At 45.1% G+C, this 22,381-nt stretch overlaps 1 protein-coding gene across 1 annotated transcript in view; it reads left to right on the forward strand.

Annotated features, from left to right (window-relative positions):
• NRP1 (neuropilin 1) overlaps positions 1-22,381 on the forward strand; it is a 487,056-nt gene that overhangs the window by 210,277 nt on the left and 254,398 nt on the right. Inside the window, 1 exon segment of the mRNA XM_029587037.1 lies at positions 12,411-12,566. Within this exon segment, the coding sequence (XP_029442897.1) occupies positions 12,411-12,566 (156 nt within the window).

Here is a 22,381-nt window from a genome sequence, read left to right on the forward strand (position 1 = left end):
GACTCCTCTCCAACAATAGCATCTTAGACTTCGACCATATATCTCCTACTCCACAAACTATACTGGAGTAAATTTTCAGTAAGCTGCTCAGCGGCCAGATTGCCAGGCAGATTTTAACCAGCTTAAGTTAAACCTGGGCTAACTTTCAGCCACCATTTGGCTGGCAAGGTGCTGGCTGAAAATAACCCTAAAGATAGCCAGGTAAACAACATAGCTGCCTATCTCAGCCTCTCAGTGGATCTTTGAAAATATCACCCCTTACTAATGAACATCTGCTGCAAAGCTGCCAGCCATCACGCTTCACAAGCAGCAGGCTTTTAACTTTAGTTCATCATAATAAAGAGCCTTAAGGCCTGTCCCAAAATAGTCTCTCAGTAGAGCATTTAAATGTTGGTATCCTTGCAGCCACTTACAAAAATAAGTAGGGGGTTGGCACAGGGTGAGTTGGAACAGGTGTGTCCCTTTACTTTTACTTTTCAATAAAGGCCATATAAACCTGCTGTAGTATAAGGACCAGCAAGAAGCAGCAGAGTATCCAACAGATAACCTTGCCCCTGAAAGTAGTAAGTTTTATCGAAGGAAACAACATAATTGTCTAAAAATATTTAGCTTTGATCCATAGAGATACACCGCTAAAGAAAACCTCCGTGCAAAAAAAGCTTCCTGTTTTATCAGCCTTTGGTCTTTTTATCCTTTTATTTTCTCAGGCTTCAGCAGAGACCTAAGAGAATTAAAATGCTTATATTTATTCCCCTCTGTTGCTGCACAATGGGCAGTATTTTTTTTTAAATGGAACTTCATTTCAAAACTAGAGGTTTTGCCACATCTGGCCTGGTCACCAGCTGCTTCTCTTGTATTATTTTTCTGTCACTTGCTGGCCTCCTGTTGGTCCTTAATATGTGATTTATAGCCCATCCGATAGAGAAGGTGGTTAAGGGTCAGGTGAGGGTCTGGCAGAGTGGTGAATTTGCTTAGATTTCCAGGTCTGCATCTGACCCAGAGCTCCTGTTTCCAGAGAACAACGTTACTCACATACATTTTCCCAACAAGCTATATAAACTGGTTATTATTTTTTAACTTCAAGTTTCTTGAAGGCATTCAGATAACATATTTAAATCCATTGAAGAAAGAGTAGTACTGCCCTGCCAAAATTCAACCTGGCAAATTAATGCTTCCAATTTTTAAAAAATGATGCTAGTCCAAATCATCTGTTGGTCCGAGTGGGCTGTTGTAGCACAAGGTCTTCTTGCATGGCCATGCATAGAGTTTGAATGTAAAGTAAGTGTGACTAGTGCCATATTGGCAACCATGAACATTCTCCAAATATTATGTAAGGCTAATAAAAAGCTTGATTATTAATTCCTTTGGAAAGGTTGCGTGATAACCTACGGTATTTGTTTCCTTGAAATAAAGAACTAACATGGTTTCTAGCGTATTTTTATGAACTATTTTCTACAGAATTTTTAGTTTTTCATGAAATATACACATTAAATTTTATTAATACAAGCTGTAGTAAATATTTTGAACTGTTCACTGATTCTTAGGGAGTTTCTCAAATAACTTGTTAAAAGTGGCTTGTAAGCTATTTGCACAGCCCTCTTTGCCAGCAATGCCAGCACATCAAACGGCTGTGTCATATGCATGTTTTGTATTTCAATGATGCTGTTGAGCAGGCCCCAGGATCTGCTTCTGCTGTATATAAGCAATAAGTGAAATGAAACGACAGCAGAGGGATGAGGTATGACCACTTCCTTTCTGTGTGCCGGCATAACCATAGCCTTGACATCACCATAAAGGAAGCTATGGTACATATTCAAGATTAGGAATGGGGAGACGGTGGATGAGCAGTAATGTTTAAAAAAAAAAAAAAAGTGTGAAATAGAAATAAAAAAGAATTCGATAAATTAATAATAGGTGATAAAGTATAAAACAGTGGCCCTCAAACCAGTCCCCTGACAATCTGTTTTACAGGATATCTACAGTGAATATGCTGAGATACATTTGTATACAACAGAAGCCTTGCACACAAATATATGTTAGGCATATTTATTTATTTATTTATTTATTTGCATTTCTTATATACCGGCATTCGCAATGGGAGTCGCATCATGCCGGTTTACAATAAACAGGGTGTGACAAAAGGATAAATACTTAAAAACACTTAACATTAACATGTGATAGAATAGGAAGATAGCAGTTACAATAAAACAGGGACATAATGCAACTTGGATTGTAGAGAAGGTGAAAGAGAAATTAACAATGAGCTAAAAAAGAAATAGCCAAGGTAATACAACCTGCCAAATTAGAAAAAGAAAAATACATTAAGGAGTTGTCCAAGGTTGTTGATTACTCTGTCGGAGTTGAGTTGCTTGAATTGAAAGTAAGTTCAGTTGGTATCTGGAAAGGCTTTCATAAATAAATATTCTTTTGTTGATATCCTCAAAACCAGATTGGTTGAAGGATCCCCAAGGATCAAATCTAGAACCAATGGTGTAGAAGATATTAAAAGTAAAAAGAAGAGAGGAAAAATTCTAGAGGTAAAGATAAGTCCTCTAATGCATTGGTTCTCAACAAGTGTGTCAGGACCCCCTGGTGTGTTGTGAGGTCCTGGGAGAATTGGCTCAGGGCACTCTTCACTTTAGCCCAAGTGGGAGTCAGTTGATGTTTTCTTTATCTGGCCTAACAGGAGGCTCCTCTCACTTCCTTCTCCTCTTTCTGGCCCAGTGGGAGGCTGTTTCCTCTTTCATCCAGATCAGAATGAGACATTGCCAATCCTGCTCTGCCTGGCCTGATGGGACACCAACTTTACCTTCTCCCGCCTGACCTGGAAGTGATGCTGCAGGTGCTCTCTTTACCCTGAGAGGGGGGTGAAGGAAAGGAAGTTGGGGATGGTGGGTAGGGAGTGGAAGAGAGGAGAAGTGTGGAAACTGCTGAGTAGGAATGGGTGGAAAGAGGGGGTCGGGATAGCTGGGCAGGGAGGGGAGAGGGGAGGAAGGGGAGGGAGAATTGAGCAGAGGAGAGAGGGAGTATAGTTAAGAGGATATGATGGGATCAGGAATGCTGGGTGCTGGGCAGGGATGTGAGTATGAGGAGATGATTGAAAGGGAGTAATTGGTTAAAGTGAGAGATGATGGGGGCATGGAGGGGGAAGTGACATGTGCAAGAGCCAAATTATTTCAGTTTTAGGAATGCGCATTTCTTCGATCTTTGTACTTTGCTGAGTGTAGGTGGAAATGTATTGCATGTAGAAGGGCTTCTTGGGGTTTCCATTCCAATTGTTGTCTCCATATTTGTAATTTTGGTCTTTTATAACAATATTTGGTGAAAGCCGATTCTGTGTGTGCCTGAGGCGAGGTGGTTTACTAGCATGTAGGCATTTGCATCAGTCTTTATTTGTTGTTTTTTCTCAATAGGCCATGCATTGGTGGTACACCGCTGTCTTGTCAAAGGTAGGGATATTGCTGTTTGAGTCCTCCGAGTTAGTGCTGCTATGGAATGGCAGGTTTGCTACACATATACTAACTGTTTTATTTTCAGGTTTGTATTATTTTACAATGCAACTGGTAGAAGAGGGGATTAGTGTTGCTGTTACTGAGATGACACCGGAATCAGAATATCTTTTATGTATGGTGGGTTGTGCAGGGAAATATCCTGGTTCTGCTCTGCACCCATTGTTGGGGGATAGACGTTTCTATGTATAGCAAGTATATTTGTGCATTTGGCCCCATGATGGTTGAGCATTAAGTATGTCACTCATGTGAATATCATCTGTCAGGTACATCCCTAACAGAAAAAAAAGTTGAGAACCACTGTTCTAATGGATCCTCAAGGGACAAATCTGGGTGAGAAAAAAGAGCAAATTAGTCAGGACAGAGAGAGAGAGAGAGAGAGAGAGAGGAAAGGTCTGCTGGCATTGGGGTCGCCAGCTTTTCCATAGACCAGGACTGCGCACTTGCAGACCAGGGGGGTGGGGTGGGGAAATGGTAGGGGTGTGCATTCGGATTGACCGCATTAGTAAAACGCAACTCATATTTTTTTTTTACTTAAAAAATTGATTCGACATAAACGATCGGATTTCCCACATATCGAACATAGATATGTTCGATATGTGGGAAATCGCGATTGTTGAGCCAAAATAAAAATATAAACCCCCTCACCCTCCTTAATCCCCCCCCCCCCCCGACTTACCACAACTCCCTGGTGATGGAGCGAGGAGTGAGGACGCCATTTCTGCAATCCTTGGCGAGAAGCATGTGACGTCGGCGGCACGTCGAGTGACGCCGGCGTCACGTGATTCCCGGCTCGTTCGCGCCGGACGGCTCGTTCGGCCCAAAAAGAACTTTTGGCCAGCTTGGGGGGGCCTCCTGACCCCCTCAAGCTGGCCAAAAGTTCTTTTTGGGCCGAACGAGCCGTCCGGCGCGAACTCGCCGGGAATCACGTGGCGCCGCGTCACTCAGACGCGACGTCACGTGATTCCCAGCAAGTTCGCGCCGGACGGCTCGTTCGGCCCAAAAAGAACTTTTGCCCAGCTTGAGGGGGTCAGGAGGCCCCCCCAAGCTGGCCAAAAGTTCTTTTTGGGCCGAACGAGCCGTCCGGCGTGAACGAGCCGGGAATCACGTGACGCCGCGTCACTCGACGTGCCACCGACGTCACATGCTTCTCGCCAAGGATTGCAGAAATGACGTCCTCACTCCTCGCTCGATCACCAGGGAGTTGTGGTAAGTCTGGGGGGGGGGTTAAGGAGGGGGGGGGGGGGTTTAAATTTTTTTTTTTGCACATATGTACATATACCCAACTCATTGGATTTTTTTTATGTCCATATTGGCCGCAAGTGGGACCCCCTTTCGGACATAAAAAATATGAACATAAAATTTTGCTCTGCACATCCCTAGGAAATGGTACCCCCTCATTTGCATAAATTTTAGGTCCTGCCAGTGAACTGCCTAAACAGTGTATCTATGTATCTGCAGAAAAGTGCCCCACCTCCTCTCCCTATGCTGTCCAATCTGTGATTATCTAAACGATCTATTACGTACAGTATTTACAGGATCTGTGTGCAAGGCACCCTACAGAGCTGGGAAAGGAGGCAGAGATACAGCACAGCTCTCCTCCGATAGGCTCTGACCTGCCTTTCTCTTCCTCTAAGAGGCTGTGGAGAAAAAGGAGGATCCTCCTGCAAAACTGGTACTTCTGACTGGACACTGCACAGAATGCCTGAAAATCTGGCTGTCCAGTGGACAGCTGGCCACCCTAGCTGGCATTCAACTGGAGGCAGAGACAATGATAGCCTTACCCTCCCTCCTAGTAATGGTATCTGAAGGCCAAGTGTTTGTTGCAGCAGTGCCTTCGGAATGGGATAATACAATTGGTTTATAAATAGAAAGAGGGAGTAAAAATAGAATTGCGTGTAACTGTAATTGAAGGCTTAGTGCTCATTGCAGAACATGGTGCTCGAGACATGTCTGAGCCTATCTGTTTGAGGCAGTAACTGGGTATGAACTGATTGGGGTTGGGGGTGGTAGACGTCTGGCTTGGTTGCCATCCCAGGTGGTTTGACTAGGATGGCTGACAGCTGATGGCCTCTTAGTGAGGGAGTTGGAATTGGCATGATTGATTGTGGCCAGCAGGGGGGAGGGGGGGGGGGGAAGGATTTTTTTTGCAGACAAGTTGTGAATGTTGGGGGTAGGTTGCAGGGGTTGGGTGGAGGTGATGCTTGGCCCAGCCATTTCCTTCTGCTTGTTTGGGCTTCCAGCTCATTTAGAGCTTAGCCCTATTGGGCTACAGTACCATGAGCCTTCATTCCTAACCCAGCTCAGAAATCACAGCACAGTGCTTGGAGCCACAAACTGCAGCTCCCTCTTGATCTCAGCTATAATGAACCATAAGTCTGCCTTCTAGATTGTTGCTGTTGAGGAATGACCGAGACTCCCCTCACACCCCCAAGGCTGTGAATACTACCTCCACAACATACCCAGCTTTGGCTGGCAAGGGAAGCAGTGGCCTGACCCAGGAATTGAACTCCAGTCTACAAAAGTTTAGAAGTATGAATGGATTCATGCCTATCATTTCGCCATCACGTCAAAACTGTTATAAAAAAATTAAGTGGGTCTTTTAAATTGCAAGTTTTGTGCGGTCTCATGCACCTTTCTGATTACTGTAATTTTTGTTTAGTAGTTCAGGCTATAATTTTTCCTATACCTCACTATTGTAGTGCTATCTTTTTGGTTTTGCCAACTGTTTTTCTTAAGCCTTTACAGCTTTTGCAAACTGCTACCACGAGACTTAATTGAAGGAAAGAACCACAGGAATCATATTACTCCTGTGTTGCACAGGCTCTGTTGGCTTCCTATTCACTTCAGGATCCATTTCAGAAATCTCTTCTGATTGTGCACAAATTGCTAAATGCAACTTCATTTCCATGGGCTAATGCGCTCCTTTGTATTTACCAATCCACTAGATCTTTGCAAACTTCTCAGAGAGGTTTGCTGGAAGTTCGATTTCTCAAACAAGCTCGTCTAGGCGAGGCCAGAGACCGTGCATTCTCAAATGTGGCTCCTCAGCTTTAGAACACTCTCCTTAAGGTCCTGCTGTAGTCTAAGTGTTCAAAGACTTTTAAATCATTATTAAAGACATTTCTCTTGAAATAGGCAGGAATGATCCATCGTTTTTGTTTTGTTAGAAACTAATATAGTTGCAGATGCCTTGTTTGTTTGTTTTTTGTACTTGGTATGTGGATTTGAATTTTATACTTGTACATCGCATAGTTCCTTTGGCATAAGCGATTAACAGTTTTAATAAACTAAACTACAAGGCATGAGCCATGGGGCCAGCTCATAATTTGTAAATATTAATAAAGCAGTGGCCTTTGATTTTCCACTGAGTGTTATCTTAGCGATGAAGTTATGTGAGTGTGCCTGAGTTAACTATCATTGTTCTTGGTACTTCTCAGCCTTTATACTACTCAATAATATACTTCTATGTCTGCTTTATTAAATAGGTGCATGCAATGTAAAGTAAGTTTGACAGCAAATCAGAAAGCTTTTTCTATTGGTTCCTTTTCTGGTGAAGACCTACATTTTGCAACCTTATTATTTTGCTTGTGTTTCATTTTTGCTTTTTGCATTCTTTCAGACAGTTGAGAGAAGCAATAATATATGTGCACAGATAAGTATCAAAAGCATTCGCTCATAAGCGCACCCCAGGCCACAGCTTGGCAGAGGGTGCAGGAGCAGCCCTGCATCAAAAGGTTTGGACAGCTTTGGGGGCCACCATAGGCATCCTCAGCTACTCTGCCACCTTCAGTTATTTAGAGGGCAACTCTCAAGCTGTGCGCAGAAGCGTAAAGCCTGTCAGCACTTTTCACCAGCAATCTTTACATCCAGTTTCCAAAGGGAAAACCTTTGCCTTCAAACTGGGGTCAGAAAAAGGACATGCACCGACCTACACCTGCTTTTTGTGTGTGTGTGTGTACTTTTTCCAGCAAAATTGCACGTGTGCACACATAAGTGCTAGCCCTTCCCCATGTGCGCTCCCCCAGAACACCTTCTCTCGCTGCACGGAAAAGTAAACGTGTAGTGTCAGTTTTCAAAGATCCTATTCCTACACTTAAACACTGTTTTACCAGTGGAAACACCTTTGAAATTTTACTTCTTAGAGTATCAATTCTAAGTGTGAAAACAAACATCTATGTTTATTTCACAGGGTGTAAGTTATTTTGTGAAATAAAAAAAAAAAAACAAATTAGCAACTATTTTTTTCTGGCTCTGTTCTTGTAACCTAATTTGGCTTGTCTAATCATCCCCAAAGCTGTCATGAGATGCTTTGTGTATTGCATACTCCTCTTGCTGCCCAAGTCCATCTGATACATTACTTCAGATGAAAGAAAGGAAGCCCAAAATGTACCCTGGACTGTTGTAATTGGTGATCTTCTGAAGCTGAAACAAGTGTTTCTGCTTAGTGCTGCACGCTGGTTACAGCCAGGCCAGCCCCGTGAATTCATTTTACCAGAAAATGCTTGGAAACTTGTAGCTGCTGCTCCCTCATCTTTTCGTATGTTTCACGTGGAAGGAGCCCGGGGTCAATTTCCAGCTCAGGTCTCCCGCTTCCTGGGACGGCTGGGGCTGGAGATGCCGTGAAGACAGCATCCTAGGTTCCTGGGAGAAGGCGTCCTAGTCACTGTGCCATGGTGACGTGCGGTTGCCGTATTTAGGGGCCCATGGCTGCAGGTTCCAGAAGGCGCTGTGCTGCACGGCCCTGCCCCTCCCCCTCCTCCCCAGCCAAGACTGTCACTGCAATGACTGGACTAAAGTAATTTGGGAGGGAATATAAAATAGCGGGAAAAAATATCCAGGTAGCTGCAGATTAAGGTTCCTGACAACTCTCAGTCCCTGCTTGAGATTGAGTTGGAAGCCGAAAGGAGCAGGAGGAAAGTACACACACACACACACTCACACACACACACACACTCTCACACACATACACATACACACACTCTCACACACACACACTCTCACACACTCACTCTCACACACACACACACACACACACACACAAGAGGACTGGAAGAAAGGCCTTTCAAACCTGTCCTCATGCCTGTGCATGGGGGCCACCAAATTAGTAGAGCCGTGCATTTATTTTCATTTTTGTTTTGGTAGTGTAGGCGCATAAACTTTAGGTACAACCTGCAAGCATAAATTTCATTTTTATGCGTGCAACCCAGCCTTTACGTGCGGAAGCTACCAAAATGAATGGAACAAAATGAAAAAATGCACCAAAAACACAAGAACTAACTGAATGTACGAACTGAACTAAAAATTATTTGTGTGCACATCCCTACAAAGCACTGCATGCAAACATATCTCATGCATATTCATTAGGAATATCCTGAAAACTTGACTGGGTGGGGAGATGCTCGAGGACCAGTTTGAGCAACAATGGACCAGATGATTGACTGGCAGATGGAGTTTGACTCCGAAGATCAGAGATCAAATCTCAGGCTTAGGTGGCCAAGTAAAAATGAAGTTCTAATAAAGTTTGATCGTCCTTGATCTGGAAATGCTCAAGACTAAAAAATAGGAGAGTTAAGTTGATGTTGAATGGCATTGGGAGTTTTGCCTAACTTTAACTGATGTCTAGGTCTTTTTATTTTCACAAGCACTGAAATGAAAAAACTAAATGTGTTTTTTAAGCATACTGCAGCCAGAATACTAACGGGAAAAAAGAGGAGGGACCATATAACCAAAACTCTAGCAGACTTACATTGGTTACCCATCGAATACAGGATAAAATACAAAGCCTTATGCACCATACACAAACTAATATATGATAAAGAAGCAGACTGGCAACACAGCCTTACGAGTACACGTTCCACAAAGAAACCTCCGCTCAGCAAACAAAGCACTACTAACAATCCTTTCAGTAAAGTCAGCAAAATTAACCCAAGTGAGAGAAAGGGCTTTATCATTGGCTGGGCCTATACTATGGAACACGATGCCCCCCGAACTCAGATTACAGAATAATCTCAAAACTTTTAAGAAAAATCTAAAAACATGGCTCTTTAAAAAAGCCTTCACTAAAGAGTGTGGAGGGTAGAGAATGAAAGTACAGGGTAATGCAGATGAGAATGAATTCACTCAATCCTACATTTAAGAAGTAATATTTCAAAGCGATAGTAACTCAATAATATACCTGGACTTGACCAACATTACTCAAATAATGATTTTATTTATGAAATTGTAACCGAACTTTATTGGCACCTGTTAGAATGTACGATATCCTACATTTACTTACCGTAGTCTATGTGCCTATTTGTACACTGTTGCGATGGTATATAACTTAGCGATGGTATAGAAAAGTTTTTAAATAAAATAAATAAATAAATAAATACAACTGACATCAGATTCAACTTAAATTACATTTCTTCCATCTCCTTCGTTATTATCATCACTTTTCTCTATAAGAGATATCAATAAGTGCTCTTGTCCATTAGTTTTTCATGGTTTCAGTGTTCAGCAGCTAGCACATTTTATTCCATGGTTTGAAATAAATGAGCCTTAGACGCTGTATTATTAAGCTGGTCACACAATCAATATCTACGACTGTAAAAATGTGCAATTGCTTAACTTGCACTTAAAATTCAGCACTTATGCTTTACAAAAAGTGCTCAAATAATTTCAAATCAGCCTCTGCATCCCTAGGACTCTAATCACTTTTAAACTGAAGAGCTGTTTAAAATCTGAAGAGAAGTGGTTAGCTTAAAGAGGGGAACACTGCGCTTGCTCACATGCTCAAATGGTGAGCTCTTGGTTTTGAAGAGCCCTTCAGTTTGTGAGAGAAATGTGATATATTGGGCATGAGGCATGCAGCACTTTCTAAAATCCTACAAATGCTTATGATTTTGAGAACATTTTGCATAATCTTGGACCTCTCTATCGCTATGATGCCCAGAATCCCTTGTTCCCGCTTCTCTCATAGGTAGAACTCTCCAGCAGCTTTAAACCACTCGGTGCTTCATCTGCCTAGAGTTATTCATATTTTTTTCTTACATTAGCAGCTTTTGGTTTTCTCTCAGCCCTACCACCTTGTGGAAAGTCTCCATTTGAACTTCTAAGGTGGATGTCTTAATACTCTCTGCCGAAAACATTTATGTAAAGGCAGTATGCTGAATCCGATACATCTACTCATGAAACCATAGGGGAGAGAAACTGTCATGTTGAGCTTGCCATAATTGTATAGTGCCTGCGTGAGTTTCACAGGCTCAGATCTGAAGCACTGAGGAAAATGTTTCCCAGTAAAATGATGCATGCTGCTTACTGTGCACAGAGAGTTCCCACACATTTCCTCAGGGCTTTAAGATGTTTGAAATCTGATCTGAAAATCAAAACAGACGTGCAACCTGCATACTCGCTTCAGTTTTTGGCCTCTCTTCTGCAACACTGTGAGGTATGCAAAAGATTTTTTTACATGTGTAAACTTCCACAGTACAGGCAGAATATCTTTTGAGGGGGGGGGGGGGGGGGAGAAACCCTGCTTCTTCCCAGATCTCTTTTTTAAAACAATCTCTGCTTCCCAAAATGATGTAAAACACTGGAAGGTCCTGGAATTGGGACACCACCTTCTTCCGTCCTCACTGAGGGTGTAGAGGGGCAGTCTTCCCTAATCTGGGCAGCCCCAGACACAGGGCTTCCCGTGTCCTGAGTCCAGGCTTTCCCTAGGCTTCCTAACAATGAAAGTCTCTTTAAGCCCAAAATGAACCCAGGATGCAGACCCTACCCACCAGGGATACAGATCCTTGACCCAACTCACAGACTTCCAGCAGGGTTTGCTGGAGTCCTTCGAGCAAGCCCAGAAACCCAATCAGACAAAACTCCCACTACACCACCTATAGATTAAAAAGTAACTCACACTGCCCACAGAGCTCCCAGGAGAGAACGGCTTATAAAGCCTCACAAAGGGGATGGCCATTCCAGCACCCTCAGACGGAGGGGCTGGAGAGAATGATGCCTTGCCTCACTCACTAACTTACACTGACTACAGGAATTACTCAGAGCTTACTGGTAACAGAACTGTAGGGTCCGTTACAGCAGATTTTGATATAATTGGCAAAAAAGACAAATTTTCCTGATGATCCTTCCACAAGGTCACTCACAATAATGTTGACAAGAACTGGTCCAAGGACTGATACCTGAAGCACACACTAGTAATGTCCCTCTCTCGGAGTGATCTCCATTTACCATTACCCTTTGTTGTCTCCCACTCAATTCTGTTTGCAACCCGGTCAATCACTTTTGGGCACAGACCCAAGGGAGCTCAGTTTATTTACAAGGCACCTATGCAGAACCGTATCAAAGGCCTTTCTGAAATCCAAATACACTCTCACTAGCACTCTCCCCTGGAGGCATAGTCTCACAGGTGAAACTCTCCAGCAGCTTTCAACTTCTCCCCTGGTCACCCAATCAAAGAAATTGATCAGATTCATCTGACAAAATCTACCTCTGCTAAAATCATTCTGCTTAGCAACGCAGAAAAGTTGTTTTATGTGCTCCCAGACAAGGAATAGAAATGATCAGAAAATGAAAATCTAGATGCCCCTGAATAAAACATGCATGAAACTATCTTACCACAGCTGTTTGATAAAGGTTCTATTAATAAAATCTATATGTTGGATATCAGGTGCTTTTGTGCATTTTATTACATTAATATGCAATTGCTAGATGTGGCCAGTTTTTTATTTTCTAATGATGTAATAAAATGACTGGTTTATCCAGCTGTTGACCCTATGAAGATGTGCTTGCTCCTTCCCTCTTGGGCAGTGCATGTTCCATCATTATTTACTTTAATGTGCTTTAAAATGTTAATAAGTGTTTGCGTTTCGAAAGGTTAACATGCCTTTTCCATTTCATTTGCTACAGGTAGACCTAGGACTTATTCGCTTCGTCTCTGGCATTGGAATCCAGGGTGCCACTTCAAAAGAAACCCAAAAAGAATACTACGTGAAGTCCTACAAAGTAGACATCAGCTCCAATGGTGATGACTGGATTACATTAAAAGATGGGAGCAAACACATAGTAAGTTCTTTGTAGGTTAATAATGTAATGTCGATGCAAGGAACTTGGGTTGTGTACTGGTTACAAAAGAGGCACAGGGCATGTGATCGAACAAGTCTTTACTGCACACCATGCTCACCATAGATGGGAATAAGATGCATCATTTTTTTCTTCACATGCAACAGGTTGTGACATAGGGTTCGATGTACTACAGTGCATTAACATCAGCCATTGCTGCCACTTAAGCAGATAAGTCATAAAAAGGTGCTACATAGCCGGATAAGTAAGAGCCAGTTAAGTTTTCAAACGCTAGTTATCCAGCTATCTTATTTATCCAGCTGAGTAGTGCTTTTCTTTTTCTTACTTGGCTATCTTACTTAGCCAGATAAGTCTTAAACAGCACTACTTAGCTGGATAAGTAGCAATTTTTAAAACATTTATGTCTTTTGCCACCACATAGCTGGATAAGTCAAAACTTATCGGCTATGTTGAAAATACATGCCACGTATCTTTTAGATACTGTGAACATATTATTGGGTAGATGTATGTGTGCTTTATACAGTGAATACATTTGCGCACACGATATAAAATATGTGCATCCGCCCATGCGGCCATATAGCTACGAATATGAGCGTACTTGTGTATGTTTTAAAGTTATCCTCCCTATGTGCAGAAACTCGCTTGTTATGTTAACCACTTGTAGTAGTATTAACACACTTTAGTACATTATCCCCGAAGTGTTGCTCATAATGTTATGACACAGTGCTTACAAACATTTAGCACTGTGCCCTCTTCAAAAGACTAGAAGAAACACAAGGAAAAACAAATGCTATACTCATCAACCTGCCCTTCTTCTACATTTGTGTTATATTTTTATTTTTTTAATAGCATTTCACTTTCATCTAGCAAGGTATGCAGCCTGTGGTGTATGATTGTATTTCATTGCTAGGTACTCAGAACAGCAAAGTATGCTTTGAATATTAATATTTATTTTGTTATTTTTTATTTGCTCCCTTATAGAATAGCCAAGGATGGTTTACAATAACTAGAGCATACAAAATATAATACAAAAGTGTAGAAAAAATGACACCAATTAACAGCACCTATAATCATATAGCTCAGGATCCCGCAATATTTTGTAACCTGTTCACAAATACATGAAATGAAATAAAAACATGCAAATTAATTTGCAAAAAGTAATTACTATTAATATTTTTATTTGTCTTGATTAATCGCATTTCTTACATGAAGTAATTCAAAGCGATGTACAGAAATTAACGGCAGACCATAAAAAAATAATACCATACCTGAGTAAAAACAAATCTAATAAAAACAATAAAATAAAGAACAAATTCATAAAATTAAAATTAAGCATAACAAAACAAATTAAGCATAATTAAAATGTTAATCTAATACGAAATGGTTCATTTGCTACAATTCCATTCTTCAATTTGAGGTCTAAGGTCAAATTTCACAGCTTTTTGTCCTCAAGGCAAGAAATGAGAACTTAGAAATGATCACTTTTAGGAAAATCAGTGCAGTATTGACATAGGAACAGGAGTGTAGTGTCCATTGTGCACAGTGGTGCACGGGCACCACCAACTTTAAAATGAGGTGTGCCGTGCACCACCAAATTGGGAGATATTGTGTCTTCCCTGGCTCTCCACCCAGAACAACAGTGCTACTGACCACTAACACTAATGTTCCCTCTAAGCTACAAGTGTGCACAGGAAAATTTCAGCACTCATGCACATGTGCAGCTTTAAGCTGCACACGTGCACTTGTACACAACTTTTCCTGTGGGTGCACATAGCTTGCCCCCTCCCAGCGCAGGAAGCCTGGCTGGGCTGTGTTAGACCCTATCCCTCCACAGCCCAAAACAAAGAGGTAGCTGGCTGGGCCATGGCAGACCCCATCCTGCCATGGCCTGAAGTGAAAAGGCCAGCCAGACCGTGGTAGACCCTATCTTGACATGGCCCAAAGTGAAGAGGAGGCCGGCGGGGCCGTGGTGGACCCCATCCCACCACGGCCCGAAACAGAGAGGTCGTGGGACCATTGTGGACCTCATCCCACCACAGCCTGAAACAAAGAGGAGGCCGGCAGGGCTGTGGCGAAGCTCATCTAGCCACTTCCCAAAGTGAAGAGGAGGTCATGTGTGTTTGTGTGTGTATGTGTGAGAGCTTGTGTGTCTGTGTGAGAGCCTGTGGGTATGTGCACATGTCTGTGAGAGCCTGTGTGCATGTGTGTTTGTCTGTGTGAGAGCCTGTGGGTATATGTATATGTCTGTACAAGAGACTGTATATGTGAGAGCCTGGGTGCATGCGAGTGTGAGAGCCTGTGTGCATGTGTGTGTATGTCTTTATGAGATCTTGTGTGCCTGTGTGTTTGTCTGTGTGAGACCTGTGGGCATGTGTATATATGACTGAATGAGAACTTGTATGTGTGAGAGGCTGTGTGTGTGTGTGTGTGTGTATGTTTAGAGACTATGTGTGTATATTGTTTTTTTGTGAAATCCTGTATGTGTGAGCGCATGCTTGTGAGAGTCTATCAGGCCAATGCAAAAACTGCAATTGGATGCGCGTTTTGGACACACGTCCATAACCCTCAATGTAAAACGGGGGTTAGCGCGTCCAAAACGCGCATCCAGTCACGCATATAGGTAATAGCTCTCATCACATGCAAATGTATGTTGATGAGGCTATTATCTATTCCCCCAATGTAAAAAAAAATGTGCGCCCGTCATGCACATTTTTACTCGTCAAAATTAACACCTGCCCCAAGCAGGCGTTTATTTTGGAGGAGCCCATAAATTGTACAGAAATGTAGAAAATACTGCTTTTCTCTACTTCCTCCAACTTAATATCGTAGCGATATTAAGTTGAAGGAACTAAACAATTAGAATGTCCTGAAAAAAAAAATTAAAAGTAAAAAAAAAAAGGGTGCTGGCAATCAGGTTAGAAAAAGGGACACTCAATTAACAAGCGTCCATTTTCCTAACCTGTAGCTGTGCATGGGTTAGGAAAATGGACGCTCTAAAATTGAGCGTCCGTTTTCCTAACCAGCTGACAGCCAGCTCTCCTGGGCACCCACTGCTGAGGAGGCACTATGGGTACACAATTTCCCCAGCGCCTCCTTTTTACCACTGCTCCCAATTTAAATATTAAATCAGGCACCCAGAAGAGGTGGATCAGCACGTGTTATGAGAGCAGGCACTCAATCATGAGCGCCCGTTTAACGAGCACCGATATTGCATTGGCCTGTATGTGTAACAAACAGGCTGTCACAGGCACGTGCACAAACACAAACACACACACACACACAGCATGCGTGTGTGGGAGAGAGGGAGTGAGTGTGAAAGCATTGACATGTATATGAGAGAGGGAGTGTCTGAAAGAATGGATGTGTTAACATGTGTGTGTGAGTGAGGGAGAGACAGAGAATGTTTTTTTTAATATTAGAACATTATTTAATTATTGAATGTTTTATTCATCAGTTGTTTTGAAATATTTTATTGGCGTTTTGGAAAATATTAGAACAAATATATGCAAGTTTTTTTTAAATTGGATGTCAGTCAACTGGTTTGACATTTAATCTTTTTATTAATGTGGTTTTAATATGAATGATGTTTTATATCTCCAGTTGTATTACTTGCTGTTTTGAGAGGAATGATGATGTTTCTGTTTTTCCATTGTTGCACTGCATAACATAGTTGGGCTTGTGGTTTCCAATTCAGTTTTTGTTGGCACATTTCTATTCTGTATTAGGTGAGGGTCTAAGCTCACCATTTCTTGTGTAATTTTAATTCTTGCTGTGAAAATTTTGTACTTATTAGGGATATGCATTCGTTTGCAACAAAATAGGAAATAAAGATGATATTTCCTATTTTGTTGCGTTTTGGGGGGCCGACAAAACGATACGAAAACCCACGAAATTTCGTGTAGTTTTCTTATCATTTTTGGGGGGGGGGAGAAAAGGCACATTAAAAAAACTCCAAACCCACCCCAACCCTTCAAATTTAATTAATTACAACCCCCACCCTCCCGACCCCCCCCCTCCCAAAACTTGCCAAACGTCCTTGGTGGTCCAGCGGGGTCCCAGGACGATCTCCCCCCCTTGGGCCATCGGCTGCCATTAATCAAAATGACACAGGTGGCTCTTTGCCCTTACCATGTGAGAGGGGATACCAGTGCCATTGGTCGGCCCCTGTCACATGGTAGGAGCAATGGATGGCCTGCGCCATTTTTTAAGATGGCGCCGGCCGTCCATTGCTCCTACCATGTGACAGAGGCCAGCCAATGGCACCGATAGCCCTTGTCACATGTAAGGGCAAAGGGCCATCAGCGCCATTTTGATTACTGGCAACCGAAGGCCCAAGAGCGGGAGATCGCTCCCAGAACCCCCACTGGACCACCAGAGACTTTCAGCAAGTTTTGGAGGGGTCGGGAGGGTGGGGGGGTTGTAATTAATTGCATTTGAAGGGTTGGGGTGGGTTTCGTTTTTTCGTTTCAGGGCAGCCGAAATAAAATCGGCCCAAACCATGGGAAAATGAAATTTCCCGCGGCAGGCCAATAACGAAGGCCGAATCAAAAGGTTTGGCTGAATCCCATCTCTAGTACTTATCACTGACTTTTGTGGCTTTATGGTTATCACTTCCTCATTTCCAATTTAAACAGAAATTTGCTCTTTATTAATTTCACTTGCAGCTGAAAGCGGTTTTGAATGTTCTTGCAGAAAATATTTTTTCATTCACATATTTTATTGTAACCACACTGTTAGTAGAGTAGGTGTTTATTTTAAGGAATTAGTTAATGTTCCCTCTAAGGACTGGGTGGCTGTGAGCATAAATTTGATAGACGTTTTTGCATCAAAGAAAGTAGTGCTCATAGGGTAAAGTGGGAGAGTGTACTGTGTCCTAGGGCACATAGCAGCAGCAAATTTTCTGGTGCACCATCATCTTCAGCAGTCACCCTATGTCCCGGCATAAGAGGAGCCTAGAAACACTTAAATTAGCATGTTTTATAGATATACATATTAAATTAGCACTAACAAAGTACAGATCTCAAATTATGATTGAGTGGCACATGTTGGTTAAGTGTAAAAACAAGAAAAATGTCCTCAAAAGCAGATTTACAGATATTGGTATTTATATCATCTGGTTTTTATTGTTTAAACCTTTGATTTTAAATGCAAAATGATTCCAATATTTAAAATTATCTTTTTTAGAAACGGTCAAACTGTAGAGCATGTGCACCTCTCTATCCCACTGAAAGAAACCAAATTATCTAAACATAATAAAATCCTTTGCAGAGTGTCCTCCTTCCCATCCTTTGCACTCATGGGTACTTGTAAACTTAAGATCAGTAGGACTTAGTCCTAACCATATATCACATTTTGTTTACTTTTTATTGGACTATCATATTAAGCATTACCGGTCAACTTGACCTCCATTACTTTACATATAATCATCGATCCTTTTGGGCCACCCTTGTTTTTACAAATAACATTTTTTAAAGCATCTTATCTTATGATATTTTCTTAACGCATTGTAATCCCAAAGTCATCAACATGCACCATGTTTCAAAGCCTTTATCTACATCATGAGATTATGATGTTCAGACAGTGAACGTTTCTTCCATCATTGCTCAGTATTGTATGGCTAAGTAGTGGGCAGAAAATGAGCATTTCAAGGAGGATCTACATATCCAGTTACCTTAGCAGGATAAGCAGTGATAGTCAGACTTATCTGGTTAAATTAACTGGATATTCCCTGTACGTACCAGGATCAGTCCAGACCGTGGGTTATGTCCCCAATCCAGCAGATGGAGTCAGCCCAAAGCTTTGAGGGGGCGTCACCATAAGTACTACTACCCCCTCTGCAGGAGTTCAGTATCTTCTGACTCCAGCAGATGCGAGTAGGGGAATCTGGGCTTGCTCCCGATTACCTATAACCTTTTTTGCTTCCCTTGTTTGGGGCTTTATTCTCTGTTTTTGTTAGCTTTATTTGTTTGGATCAAGTTGTGCAGAGGGGGTAGTAGGTGGACTCCGCGGTGTCGGCGGTCACGAAGAGGACGACCATACCGGTGACGGGTGGAGCGGCGTTAAGGGATACGCAGGATCGCAAGTTGGAAGTCTTCCTCAAGCGGGTCTTCCAGGTCTCCGCAGTGGGGCTGTGGGCGGCGATGTGCAGCTCGCTTGCCCAGCGGGCCAGTCTTCTCTGGGTGCAGCTACTGCTCACTTCTCAGGTGTTGCCACCCGAGGAGGCCGCCCAGGCGGATAGGCTGGAAGCTGCGGTGGCGTACAGGGCTGACGCCTCCTATGATCTTTTTAGGGTCCTCGCCCGCTCCATGGCCTCGGTGGTGGCGGCACGTCGACTTCTATGGCTACGCAACTGGGCGGCGGACACGTCCTCCAAGTCGAGTCTGGGTTCCCTGCCATTCCGGGGTAAGTTCCTGTTCGGGGAGGATCTGGACCAGATCATCAAGTCTCTGGGGGAAAACGCGGTCCATCGCCTGCCGGAAGACAGATATCGCTCCACCAGGGCATTTTCGTCCTCTCGGACCAGAGCCAGGGCGCAAAGGCGCTACAGGAATTACAGACCGGCGGCATCTCGGCCCTCTGCCTCCAGGTCACAGCCCTGGTCACGCTCCTTTCGCGGGCGCCGCCCCGCGCATTCCGCTTCCACGGCGGGACAACCTTCTCCCAAGTCCTCTCAATGATGTTCAGCTCGCCCACTCCGCCGTCCCCAGGATTGGGGGGCGGCTGGTGTTCTTCTACGAGGAGTGGGCGCGGATCACCTCGCATCAGTGGGTCTTGGACACCATAGGACACGGCTACGCGTTGGAGTTTGTCCGCGCTCCGAAGGGACGGTTCATCTCCTCCCCCTGCGGCTCGGCCCTCAAGCGAAGGGCGGTGCAGTCGACGCTGGACAGACTGTGGGAGATAGGCGCCATTGTGCCCGTACCCTCCGGAGAGGTGGGCTCGGGCCATTATTCCATCTACTTCGTGGTACCGAAGAAAGACGGTTCCTTCCGCCCCATACTGGACTTGAAGGAAGTCAACAAATCCCTTCGGGTGGTCCGGTTCCGCATGGAAACGCTGCGTTCGGTGATCGCGGCAGTACATCGAGGGGAGTTCCTGGCCTCTTTGGACCTGACGGAGGCCTACCTTCACATCCCCATTCGCCGGGAGCATCATCGTCTTCTACGGTTCAAGATTCTGGATCAGCATTTCCAGTTTGTGGCGCTTCCGTTCGGATTGGCAACAGCCCCGCGCACCTTCACCAAGATCATGGTAGTCGTGGCGGCTGCCCTTCGGAAGGAGGGTATTTTAGTTCATCCTTATCTGGACGATTGGCTCATCCGAGCGAAGTCTTTTCGGCATGGACAGGCTGCAGTGGCCAGGGTGATAGAGTTTCTGCAGTCCCTGGGATGGGTGGTGAACTTCTCCAAGAGCTCCCTCGTGCCTTCGCAGCGCTTGGATTTCTTGGGGGCGACCTTCGACACCCGTCTGGGCGCGGTTTTTCTACGTCAGGATAAGGCGCACGCCCTGCGGGAGCACATACAGCGGTTCTCTGCATTACCAGCTCCCACCTCCTGGGACTATCTGCAGCTCCTGGGGGTGATGGGTTCCACCATCGACATGGTTCCTTGGGCATTTGCGCACCTCTGGCCTCTGCAAAGAGCACTTCTATCCCGTTGGAAACCACTTTCGCAGGACTACCAGGTGATACTCCCGCTGCCCCAGTTTGCCAGGAGCAGCTTGGCCTGGTGGATGGTCCCGGAGAATCTGGCTCGCGGCGTGTCCCTCGATCTACCAAATTGGGTAGTGGTAACCACCGACGCCAGTCTCGTAGGCTGGGGAGCAGTCTGTGACCGCAGCGCCACGCAGGGGACATGGTCCGCGGAGGAGTCGAAGTGGTCCATCAATCGTCTGGAGACCAGAGCGGTCAGGCTGGCGCTTCTCCACTTCCTGCCACTCCTTCGGAATCGGGAAGTCAGAATCTTATCGGACAACGCGACTATGGTGGCCTACATCAACCGACAGGGCGGCACTCGCAGTCCGCAGGTCGCGCTCGAGGCAGCGATGCTGATGCAGTGGGCGGAACGGCATCTGGGCCGTCTGGCGGCCTCGCACATCGCGGGCGTGGACAACGTCCAGGCGGATTTCCTCAGTCGCCAGCTTCTGGATCCCGGAGAGTGGTCCCTCTCCGACGAGGCCATGCAGCTGCTCGTCCGGCGGTGGGGATCCCCCCACCTGGATCTCATGGCGTCCGCCCAAAACACCAAGGCTCCTCGTTTCTTCAGTCGCCGGAGAGAGCGGGGGGCGGAGGGCGTCGATGCTCTCGCGCTCCCGTGGCCGGCCGATCTGCTTCTATACGCGTTCCCCCCGTGGCCGCTGGTGGGAAGACTACTCCGCCGGATAAAGGCTCATCAGGGGACTGTAATCTTCGTCGCGCCAGAGTGGCCAAGACGATCTTGGTTTGCGGACCTCCTCCACCTGGTAATCGACGGACCCATCCGGCTGGGACATCTTCCCCGTCTCCTCCACCAGGGACCGGTATTTTTCGACCAGGCAGAACTCTTCTGTCTTGCGGCCTGGCTTTTGAGAGGCGCCGCCTCCAACGACGGGGCTACCCGGAGGTGGTAGTGTCAACGCTGCTGTGTTCTCGGAAGACTTCGACGTCGGTGGCCTATGTGCGTGTCTGGAAGGTGTTCGAGCTGTGGTGTACCGGCCTGAACACAAGACCCACGGAGGCGTCTGTCCCTCAGATCCTCCAGTTCCTACAAGCGGGGGTGGACAAGGGGCTCGCTTACAACTCCCTTCGGGTTCAAGTGGCCGCTCTTGGCTCCCTTCTGCGTGACGGAGGATCTCTGTTACAACACCCGGACATTGTCCGTTTTCTCAAGGGGGTCAAGCACTTGCGGCCTCCATTGCGGGACCCTTGTCCCTCTTGGAGTCTCAATCTGGTACTACGTTCCATGTCGGGACCTCCGTTTGAACCGCTGCGGAATGCGACGATCAAGGATCTCACTCTCAAGGCTGTGTTCCTGGTGGCCATCTGCTCCGCTCGACGCATTTCGGAGCTGCAGGCTCTGTCATGTAGAGAGCCTTATCTCCGGTTCTCCGATTCGGGAGTTTCACTTCGCACTGTGCCCTCCTTCCTTCCGAAGGTGGTGTCCGCGTTCCATGTGAATCAGACGGTGGAACTTCCATCTTTCCCTTCGTCTGAGCCGCGGTCTCTCCGTCTCCTTGACGTCAAGCGCACTCTGCGTCTCTACCTGGAGGCTACGAATGATTTCCGGACTTCTGACCATCTCTTCGTCCTTTGGTCCGGTCCCCGGAAGGGATCTCAGGCCTCGAAAACGACCATTGCCAGATGGCTGAAGGCCGGCATTGCCGCTTCCTACATTGGGGTGGGGCGGACTCCCCCACCCGGCATTGTGGCGCATTCTACATGCTCTCAGGCGGCCTCCTGGGCAGAGAGCCGCTCGGTTTCTTCGCAAGAAATCTGTAGAGCGGCCACCTGGAAATCGTTGCACACGTTCTCAAGACACTATAGACTACATCTCGCCTCGTCCGTCCATGGACACTTTGGCGAACAGGTTCTATGAGCAGGCCTCGCAGGACCCCACCCGGGTTAGGGAAGCTTGGGTACATCCCACGGTCTGGACTGATCCTGGTACGTACAGGGAAAAGAAAATTATTACTTACCTGCTAATTTTCGTTCCTGTAGTACCATGGATCAGTCCAGACGCCCACCGCATTTGGGTTCTACTCCTGCTCAGCTGTATTTGGGTGCTGATTCTGCTCAGCTGTTCCTCATGTTACAGTAGTGT

Source organism: Rhinatrema bivittatum, chromosome 2 (assembly GCF_901001135.1).
Source record: "Rhinatrema bivittatum chromosome 2, aRhiBiv1.1, whole genome shotgun sequence".
In the NCBI taxonomy this organism is placed as follows: Eukaryota; Metazoa; Chordata; class Amphibia; order Gymnophiona; family Rhinatrematidae; genus Rhinatrema; species Rhinatrema bivittatum.